A 10,948-nucleotide genomic window follows, 5' to 3' on the forward strand; every position below is an offset into this window, starting at 1 on the left:
CTCAAATCTCATTTTCTTTCCAAGCAGTGTGTAAGATGTGTATGACTCCTTCTTTTCATCCTGAGATATTTGTATTCTTCCAGTTTCGAGTTCGTCGCATGTTAGAAATGTATTTGACACGCCCACTCGCTGTGAGTTTTCCAGAAATGTTCCTGTTCTCACATGGGCTCACTTTGATATTTTACGGACATTTTAAAAAGACCAGAGCAACTGACTGAGACATTTGCGTACTTACAACCTCTCCAGAACGTTTCAGAAAAATGTTCAGATTTCAGTGCATGTCTGAAAGCAGCTTTATTGGGGTACAAATATCAGGTCAAAGAAGAAGGTGGTACTGTTGACTGAGGAGGAGCTAGAAGGAAAAAGGGCACAAAGACCTAAAGGATAGAACCAGAAGGAGAGAGAGAGACTTAGTGACTGATTGCTGATGTGTGAAGATCAGCTCTATGGGGAATCTGCCATTGAGATACTTTACATAGCTGTTTGATTAGCGCAAATGGGCCCACTTACAGTAATTGGATGCACCGAGCTCTCTCTGTTCCACCCCTTTCTGCTTTTTAATTTCCATCTGTTTGTCTGATTCTTTCCTTGTTCACACAGTCAATACTTCCTCGCAATGAGGAGAAAACCATGAATATAATCCTGCCACAAAGCAGTGTCTGTGTCCAAGATGATTAGCAATTCTTGGGGATTTATCCTGCATAATCTATGTGGTGTGTAATACTGTGTATCATTGTTTTTGTTAGTTGTTGAATGAAGTGCCCTTTTTTCTGCAAGAGTTTGTTCCTTTCTTGGTTCTGCTTTCAATTAAATGCTTTAGGAAAAGCCTAACCTAATTATATAAAAAGTCAAAGCATTTAATCATAATCTGCAAACACTCTGCAATTTGTGTTCATTGCATATATGTAACTGAAACTCGCTATTTAAGTTTTTTGCTGCATGAGAGAATGAATAAGACCTAGTCCCATGCGGCAAGTCACACTGCCACACTGCAGTGTCATGCTCAGACCACATGGAGGCACTGTGCATCCTTAAAACAACAGTGCTCAATGTGCTTGCTGCTGTTCCTTGTTTATGAGTGCCAACATTTTCTGGCTATACATGGCTCTATCTGCATTCATATGCCTCTGTGCAAAATCAAGGAGTGGGTTTACCTGAGCTCATAATAACATTCCCATGATGCACCATGCAGTGTGGTACAGTACAAAATTGGCATTGTGAAATGGAGGGCATCATCTCGCAGTGATTGTAAATGTCTCGCCTGCTTAAGTGTGTAGCAGCACAATTTCTTTTGAGTATTTTTATGTATAAGAGCTTGAGCGTGCTTCTTTTATTTTGTCAGTCGAAGGCATAGGAACAGGAAGGGATGAGAGCAGGAGTTCACACGTTGATGATTCTGCTGCTGATGTGGGGGCGGAGACAATAATAGATGCACCTGTTCAATATAGTTCCTCTGCACTGTATTTCACCTTTTGGTTGAACTGTGTCAAACGGATGAAATTCATGGCATTGAGTATTTTATTGTGTGATCGGATTATATTATACTGTTAAGTGCATAGACTGTATATAAAGATAGATGATGCATTTTCACTTCCTCTGGTTGTGCAAAAATGAAGCTACAGGTGACACTATCTTGCACTTTTGACATCATTTGGAGCCACAGTGTGCCAAGTGGTGATCATGGTGTGGAGCTATGGTTTTGCGGTCCGGCCGATATTCACTATAGAGCAATAACGAATCAATCTCAGCTGTCAATCATGACATTTTAGCCCGTTTTCATCGCTTCACAAAGCAAATTTAAACTTCCTCAAGGAGCACAAACACTTCAACTAACCTCAGTGTCATAAGAGCTAGCTAAAAACAGAAACCATCTTTGACAATTCATTTGACATATATTTTAGTTTGGTCCACGTCCCATCCACTAACATGGAGGAGGATGGGTCTATGACCTATTCTGCAGCCAGCCACCAGGGGGAAAGGGGGAGGATTTTCCCTTTAATGCCGTAGGTAGTCTGATCTAATAAAATGAATTACAATATCACATGCATGTATGTGTTGCAGGGTTCTATTACGTAACATCACAGCTTATTATCTCCCAAGTTTCACCGTCACATAAACTTTTTGTTCACATTTAAAAGAATAAGAAACTTTGAGAATCAGTTCAGCCAAACTCAAGTTGCGGTTTGGTTTCAAACCTTTTCCTTAACAGAGATTGTGATAATTTCATTAACCTTGTGTTTGTTTAGGAGTCTTAGAAGAAATAGATTTCCCTTGACATAACAGCCCAGTGTCCCTCCTCATAGCATGAAACCTTTTCCCTTTTTCCTCGTTTAATTCTGTTAACAGTTATTATGCCCCTGTTCTGTCCTGTTTCTGTGTTCCAAACAAACTACTGGCAGCTCCATAATCCTTTGGTTTGTCACTGGGCTTCCTTTTGCACCTCTTATCCCTGATTTATTTATTTTGCCTCTAATTTTAGGCTTTTGTGGAGCCAGGCAGAGACAGGTCAATTCATTAGTGTTTGAATGAGTGGGGCGCTTAAGCCCTTTGTCTTCAGAGTGCTCAGCCATTTATGGAACATAGTGCCAGTGAACTGGCTCTGCTGCTGCATTAATGAGGCTTGTAGCTTACCTGCTTTTGTTTGTCTTGATTTTTAAATTGACAGCAGCAGCCCTTTAAGGAAAACAATGGCTTTGTGTGTATTTGTGCTTGCACTGCTTTCTTTAAAGACCATCTCACACACACACACACACACATGCACATGCTAATTTACACTAACCGACACTAATATTTTTCTTGTAACAACAGTGGTCTGAGTCATTCAAAAAATTACAGCCTGTACTTGAGTTTTCAAATCACAGTCATGACCTGTTATGTTATTATTGCTCATTACCAGGCGGTTTTTTATAACCACTTTGTCTCTTAATGGCTCTCACATATTGAATATTTTAAACTGGCTGCTCTTGAGATAGAATAAAGGAAGAACATACCAGGAGAGACGCAAAATAAAAGCAAAACAACATTGGTTAACTTCTGAATGAGTGTATAGATGTAACCATAAACTGTATGCAAAGATGGACGACATGAGAAGTTCCCCACAAGTGAAGCCAAAGTGTTTCTAGCATGATGCCTGGTAGCTCCTGTCTCCTCCATTTGTAAATTTTTCTGGTATAACTTTGTTTTTTAATTAGCTGTTTAATGCTATAAAACATCATGATTGACAGCTGAGGCTGACTCAGGATTGGTTGAGCATGTGCGGGAACCTGCTGCCGTGGCTCCAACCCTTTATTGTCACTATGCAGACTCCGGCTCCAAATGTGCAAGATGGCAGCGTTTGTATTTGGGATATTGTGGCTTCATTTTTGGAAAGTGGAGGTGCTTCGTCCATCTTTATATATTACATCTGACTATGGATTTTACTGGCAGCACCATAATTGGACATAATACTCACTTTCAATACAGTACATCATCAGTTAATACTGATTGCACTGTCAATTACATTTCTTGCTTCATTAAATTATATATCTTGTAAGTATGTTTTCAGAAGATACTATTACATACTGCGGATTTGTATATTGCTCAAGATGTCTCATTTGTGAACCTTCATGTCTAATTCAACTTTCTTGAGTCTCATTTACATTCCATGTTCTTTATAGTCCCTGTGAATGCTCAGGGGGATAGTGATGATTATGTCCTTCCAGTCATCCATCTGTAATGATGTTTTAACCAGAGCAGAACTTAAAAAGATTCCTGTGGAGATATGGCATCTTCTGATGACTCTTTTTCTTTTTTAGAATTTCCTTTTTTTTCTCTGTAACCTTCTTTTATCTTACATAAAGGACCAAAAAATAAATGAGTGGTAAATATGAATAAAAACACAATCTAAAAATACAATCATGCTTATATTATTATTCAGAGTCAGTTGCAGTATATCCACTGTAGTAAATAAAATAAGAATGACATATTGTTTCAAAGTAACTAACAACACCTTTCTCTAGTGGTAGATTAACAGTGTAATTACTAAATTAAACTTTAGAAACAACCCCTTCTCATACAATGATGGTCTTAGTAAACAGCTCGATGTGTAACACACAGTTACAGCAGTTACAGTTGGTCTACTGTTGAAAGCCACAAGACGCCTTTATTGGCACAGTCTGTTTTTATTACCAAGATCAATTTTTATGACTAAGCCATCATGTCAGTGTGTCTGTCTGTGTGTATAAGGTATATATATATATATATATATATTTATATATGAAAGAGAGAGCACATTACTGCACAGACAAACACATTGTGGTTACATCTCAAGCACTGAATGAAACGAGAAAGATAAACCTGAGAGAAACGTACTGCTGATTTGAGGCTTCTCTCTGTGCTCTCTCCTGCAGCTGTCATCACTCCTTAAACAATTAATAAAACGATCGCTCAGCCAGCCTCCTCCACACCGCCTGTTTCTGTCTCTGCATCACAGAAACAAAGCATATCGTGTGTAGAAAAATAATATTGCCATTGGTAGATTTCAGTGTCAAATGTGGAGGAGAAAGCAATCAATGGTTTGAATTTTAGCGTAACAATATGATAAGTTGAGCAATTATGACCCTTCACTTCATTTCTACCGTGCATTCCACAGCTGGGACTGGGAAGAGATGGGGTGTATTCGACACAGGGTTATAATTAGAGAATATTTCCCCTGCTCAACAATTCCCAATTAGTTTCAAAGTAAAAGCCTTAGAGCAGTTCAGGGGGCATAATCCACTCCTTTTCCTGGAAGGCTTTCACTGTGAAACATCTGCAGGAGTTGAATTTCATTATCCAAAACTGAACATTTTGAAGAAACAACAAAGTAGAATTGATAGGAAATAATCATTTATTATAAACTTTTTTCTTTTTAGTTAGAAAATAGCATTAAATGGTTTTTATAACACCCTGTAGTGTCGTAATGTGTTTGCCCACAAATAGAAGTCGAGAGTCAAACAAAGCTCTAATGATAAACAATATAGTATGAAACATAACATGCTTATATAACTGCTTAAAAGAGCACTTTCAGGCGAGTGTTGCTGCCATGTGAGCTGTTACACAGAAGGGCAGTTAAAAATGTGTCTGTGTTCGCTTCAATTTAAGAGACCTTGCTTGTATTTAAAAAACTGTTTTATTCGACAGTTTGCAAAACACCATTTCACTGTTATCTCAGCCCTGCCTTGAGCTACCTGACCGAAAACTGACAGAGCGCCTGTTAAAGCCACAGTGGAAAGAACTACAAGAATAAAATAAATGATAAATCAATACAAAAAAACATTTTTTTCTTAGACTTTCTGATAGTTGTTAGCTACATGTGCATCTAATTACAGCTTTTACAGATTAAAGAATTTATGTGTTTAGTGGAGGGTGGGGGGGGCAGAAATGTCAAAATAAATGATATATATATATATACACACACACACACAGCCGCGGTAGCAGAGCCATTTCATCATAAAGGCAGAGCTTTAGTTATTATGTCGTATTTGAGTAATTCTTAGACCATTATTTTGGAAAGTATTTGACCTTCAGAAAACTAATGATCTTTGTAAAATGTATGTTCCTTGTTGATTTCTTCCCCCTCCTCTGATAGAGCAGCTCCACTGAGGTTTTATTAGAAACTAACTGAGGTATAGGGGTTGAGAGGATTGGCTTACTTCCTGTGAAATGGAAAAGAGAACAGCGCAGATGTCGGAGAGGAACAAGTACAGTCGGTCTAAAAACATCTCCCTGGCACTTATTGATTTTTTACACTCTTATCTAAAGTTGAAGTTTGTGGTTGTTTGAAGTTGTTTGATTGAACCGAAAACGAGCCGCCTGCCCTGCCTGTTTTTGCCTGATTGAGTGCCATGGTGCTACTTTGCATTCAAACCACGGAAACCCAAACTCTCGCAGAGATCCCAAAAAAAGATTCTGTGGGAGAAAGCAGAATGGGTAGAATTAAGGTTTCTGTAATGAGCTTTTATTTTGCTTTGCGAGTGTGTCATGTCGACGCCTTCTGCAGGTCATTCGAGGGTAAACTGTCAAAGTGAGAGATGTTCTGCCTCAGACCTCTCCCGACGATTTTGAAGTTTTAATCAGTGTTTGATCCGACTGTGTTTGTTGGTTGATGTTACGGTGGGAACAGAGTCTACCATGAAACACTCAAATTCTGAATGGTGCTCATGCCGCAGGGTGTGGATTGATGGAGCACCTCTGCGTGTCTGCATCAAAAATATGCATGTCATCTGTCAGATTCATATACTTCTACAAGTAAAATCATTACTCCCTGAGTGAGTACAAGTACAACAGCTACAACTTAATTGGATCAAAGCTGATGCATTTCGATAATAACATAATTATATATATATATATATATATATATATATATATATATATATATTCATAACAGCTGTTGATCTTAAAGTCTAATCTGAGGGTCCACAACTCTATTCTGCGTGATAAATATACATTTTCATTTAACTCGTATACTCAACTTAATTCTAATTATATATTATGTAAAAGTAGTTGTGGATTAGTCTCTCTCCCTCAGTGGAAGACGTTAAAGTGTAGGATCACAGATCAGTGTAGAAGGTCCTGGTTCAACACTTTGCACAGCAACACAAAAGCTGCCTTCGGACATGAGTTGATATTTTTCCTGAAATATTCCAGCTGGGCTGTATTTGAGAACGCAAATATCTGACGCTGGTATCGATGTGCTATAAGTAAAAACACTATGATCTCTGCAGTGATATATATGTTTTTTCCTGCCTCCTGCAATGAGCTGTGTTCTTCAGATGTGGAAAGTAAATGAATGGAAATTGTCTCAAACCAATTTTCCAGACATTTGCTTTGAGTTGAGCTTTACACAGAGCAAACTGTTGTGTACATAAACAGGACACATAATATTTCTACAGGACATTGTTGTTATGTCATTTCAGTAATTAACCTATAAGCTCATGTCTTCTTCTTCACTTGCTCACACACACACACACACACACACACACACACAGACACAGACACACACACACACACACACACACAAACACACAGACACAGACACACACACACACACACACACACACACACAGACACAGACACACACACACACACACACACACACACACACACACACACACACACACTTCTTTGTTGAGAGATGATTCAGATTTTTCCAGCGCTCTAAGCTGTTGTGTCCTGCCAGTGTGAAATGCAATTTCCTCTGAAGCCACATGCTGTAACAAAGACAGTCAATGAAACTGGAGGAGACAGAGAGAAAGTTGTGAAATGTTGCTGAAATAAAGAAAAGACAACAAAAAACAATCTAACACTCGAATGGTTCATTCCTAATTTTAGAGTATTGATACACTGTCGGGCAGAATACATTACTGTGCCGATATAGGGCGGATGTCGTTCAGGTGATGGAGCAGGGATTGGTGGTTCAATCCCTGGGATTAACCCTATATTAAAGTATAACCACATTTATTTAATACCTTTATTTTAGGTTCTGCACAACTTCATAGGCAGCTGTAACCAGATAGTTACTATAGAGCCTGACAATATGGAGTTTTGAGGGCTGTGGCCGATACCCAAATTGGCAATGATTCCCATGATTTCATGATTTAACTCTCATGAAGAGGAATTGTAAAGGAGACTTAATATCTTATAATTGAACCATAAACTTCATTATAAGTAACTAAAAAGTAAACACAAATACGACCAAATATATAGAACTTGACTGATTAACTTAATTGTTAAAATGGAAACATGAATGCTTCTCTTCTCTGCATTGTTTTAACGGCATACCCAGACATCACAGACAACACAATACACATATTCTGACAAGTGGTCTGCTGTGTCAGTGTTGTTTTACAGACAGAAATGATGGAACTTCATTTTAACACAGGCTGCTTCTGACTTGGGGATTCATCCACAGATTCATTTGGATGGTTCTTGTTGTGTTTTCACTTACACACCTCCGTGTGTGAATTTGAACTGAGCTGTGAGTTTTGTCACTGATGGTGGACTTGCAGCTGCTCATGTTAGTCTGCCTTTGTTGTGTTGCAGGTTTCTAATTCAGCAGGTTAACTATCAGACACATGGAACGTTCTGGAGTTAAAATGTGTGGAAGCGTGGAAGGATGCACTTATAACCCTGTTTTTGATGCCAGTGTATTTCAAACACTCCAGCAGAAAAGTGTTCCTGTAGAACAGGCTGTTCCTGAAAAAGAAAGCATCACTTCCAGTAGAGAAGAGTATGTAATCTTTGTTTCACCCGAACATTAAAACTGTTATATTCAGAGAGTGGGAGGTTATAGACGAGAGACGAGAGAGCACCATGAAGATAGAAGAGAAAATGGAGACAGAAATCTGAGGAGAGAAGTGAGAGACAATGAAACAGTGGACTCTTCAAGCGACAGAGATTCCACCCACATCTTGGTTGATAGTATTTGGAATTACTGCAGTAGTGTATTTTTGTTTATTCTATTTCCTTCATTATTCCTTCTTCATTAAGTCTGAAACCCTGAGCTCCAGTCAGCTATCATGCAACACATGAGATTTTCAGTAATGAGTAATTTTATGCTTGTGTCTTGTAGTCAAAGCCCTGTCAATTTGGTTTCGTGAAGCACAAAATTGCCTTGGAAAAATAAAGCTTTGAACTATTGATTCATTTTTTTGCTTTTGGGTATGCTTTGAATTATTCTGTAGATGAGAAGGGTTTCTGTCGGGATATTCAAAGCGGCCTGTATTATCATTCATAACCAAATGATATTTTTCCAGAAGCCTGATTTGTTATCTGTGGCGTGATGTCCGGAATAAGCGTGTCGTCTTCCTGCTGTAGGTGTGGGAGAAACGTGTGGAAGAGTATCGTAGAAAAAGTCATTTACAGTGGTTTTAAAATTGTTTTTTAATGATGAAAAATAGTAAAAAGCAGAGAGTGAACAGAAGAATGAACGTACAAATATCCTATTTCAATTAAAATCCCCATTCATAATGACTGCAAGAATATTATATGTCCCTCATGACAGTGTAGAGTCGTTCCTTGTGTAGTTTTCTTCTTTTAATATGTGGCCAAACAAAGACATTATCACCATATACTGTGTATATTTGTCACAGCTTGAAATTAAACCTTCAAAAGACATCGTCAGACTATGGACTGCAGGATCCTGATATTCCAGGAGCTGTTGAAAATCCATTTATGACAATTTGGACGTATTAGAAATAGTTTTATGCATCCACACAATTCTAAAATCATATTTCACATTAAAAGTAGCTAACAAGGCTTTGTTCAAGCAAGATAACACCACATTTGTTTATTATGCATTGTCTTTTTTTTTGGTACATGTATGTACATGATATTTCTCTCCAAGCAGAGCAAATACATGTCCTAGTCACAAAATCATACAGGCACTCGTAATGTGCCTCTGATGTTATCAAATACAACGAGCATGCTACGTCTCATTTTCTGGTTTTAGGATATCCTGAACAACCTGGACCCTCGGGGAACTGGAGAGCTGGCTGATGATGACCTCATGCTTGATGTGGACCTGCCAGAGGATGGCTTACATGGTGAGCACACAACACACACCCACAGACGTGGGACAGGACATTTTATGTTCCTGCAGTCCTCCACAGGATTTATTCTACGACCATGACAAATGATTCAGTTCCATTGGCTCGAGGTCTTACATTATTTCTCATATGAGCGGACACCTCCAGCAAAAACCACTGTGGCCGTAATTGTAAATTAATGTGTTACCAAAGTTTGAGCTTTCTATTTCCAGCAGTATTCTTCTGTGGCATATAAAGGCCTGAATAAAATTAAGCATGCCTTACCTCAGGTGGAGCACTACCTCTGCAATATCCATTTAAATCTGTTAATAGACACCTTGTTGTCTATTATGTCAGGGTTTGGTAGAATTTGATCGCTGGAGAGTTATTAAATTACAACTACTGCCACTCGAATGGCTCTGAATGACAGCTCTGCAGCTGACTTGGAGAAAGTACTTACTTAACTGACTGTCTGCCTCTGTTTATATGAACAGATGAACACACACTTGAATATGGTGACAGTACAACGACACTGCTCATACAGGCTTTGCAGGGGCAGAGTTTACATTTGATTGCCATGCTGTTAGCATGATTATTTAAATAGCCTTAATACCTCAATTACCATTCACACATTATACCACCACTGCCATTCTGATATCACACAGTATCTATTGAAGTCGTTTTCTCCATCACCCGTTTTCCCTTCTAATCTAATCAAGTACCAATCTCATTAAAATTGAATAAAATATTTTCTTTGTAGATGCTAAAGCTAATCAGGTCACATCATTATCATGTGATAGTGGTTGATAACGTTACATCAGGTGGTGTGTATCACATACAGTAGATAGGAGGAAAAGAGAGGTTGAGGAATAATCACCTCACATGTTATAGAAGATAATGAATCTTGGGAAGTAAGTTTTTCTTGTCAGTTCTGGAGCCTGTAAGTTCATAATGTATTTAATGCACTATTGCTTTGGAAGGAAGGACAGACATGTCCAAACAAGGTCTCCAACTGCACCACATGGAAGGATGTTGACCATACCTGCATGTGCACATGATCTAGGGATTAGAGCCTCACTAATTTATTTGTTGGATGATAAAAATTGGCCTTTCACAGACTTATCCACATTGTGTGTTTATGTTTGCTGACATTCTTCAAGTTCTATATAATTGGTTGTATTGATTTTTTCTTTACATTTACAGTATTTTATTTATATATTATGAAGTTTATGGTTCGACAGTGAAAACATCTAGCCTCTATTATATTTCTTTGTCTTAAGACATTTGAGAATATCGGCTATTATATCATTATCACAAATTTTTAACTCCATCAGTATCTGCTACTGATGGTTGTCCTGCAACAGTCCTGCAGTAAATTCTTCTTTTATAAAGGCCATAATGTT

The 10,948-nt window shown here is 38.2% G+C and overlaps 1 protein-coding gene across 6 annotated transcripts in view; it reads left to right on the forward strand.

The window, feature by feature from the left end:
* The window catches only part of ccser2a (coiled-coil serine-rich protein 2a), a 53,788-nt gene that overhangs the window by 17,982 nt on the left and 24,858 nt on the right, over window positions 1-10,948 (forward strand). For all 6 annotated transcript variants that reach the window (XM_020098708.2, XM_069538517.1, XM_069538515.1 and 3 more), the window contains exon 4: window positions 9,470-9,563. In XM_020098708.2, the coding sequence (XP_019954267.2) occupies window positions 9,470-9,563 (94 nt within the window). The remainder of the gene's footprint in view (window positions 1-9,469; window positions 9,564-10,948) is intronic.

This window comes from Paralichthys olivaceus, chromosome 14 (genome assembly GCF_024713975.1).
Source record: "Paralichthys olivaceus isolate ysfri-2021 chromosome 14, ASM2471397v2, whole genome shotgun sequence".
In the NCBI taxonomy this organism is placed as follows: domain Eukaryota; kingdom Metazoa; phylum Chordata; class Actinopteri; order Pleuronectiformes; family Paralichthyidae; genus Paralichthys; species Paralichthys olivaceus.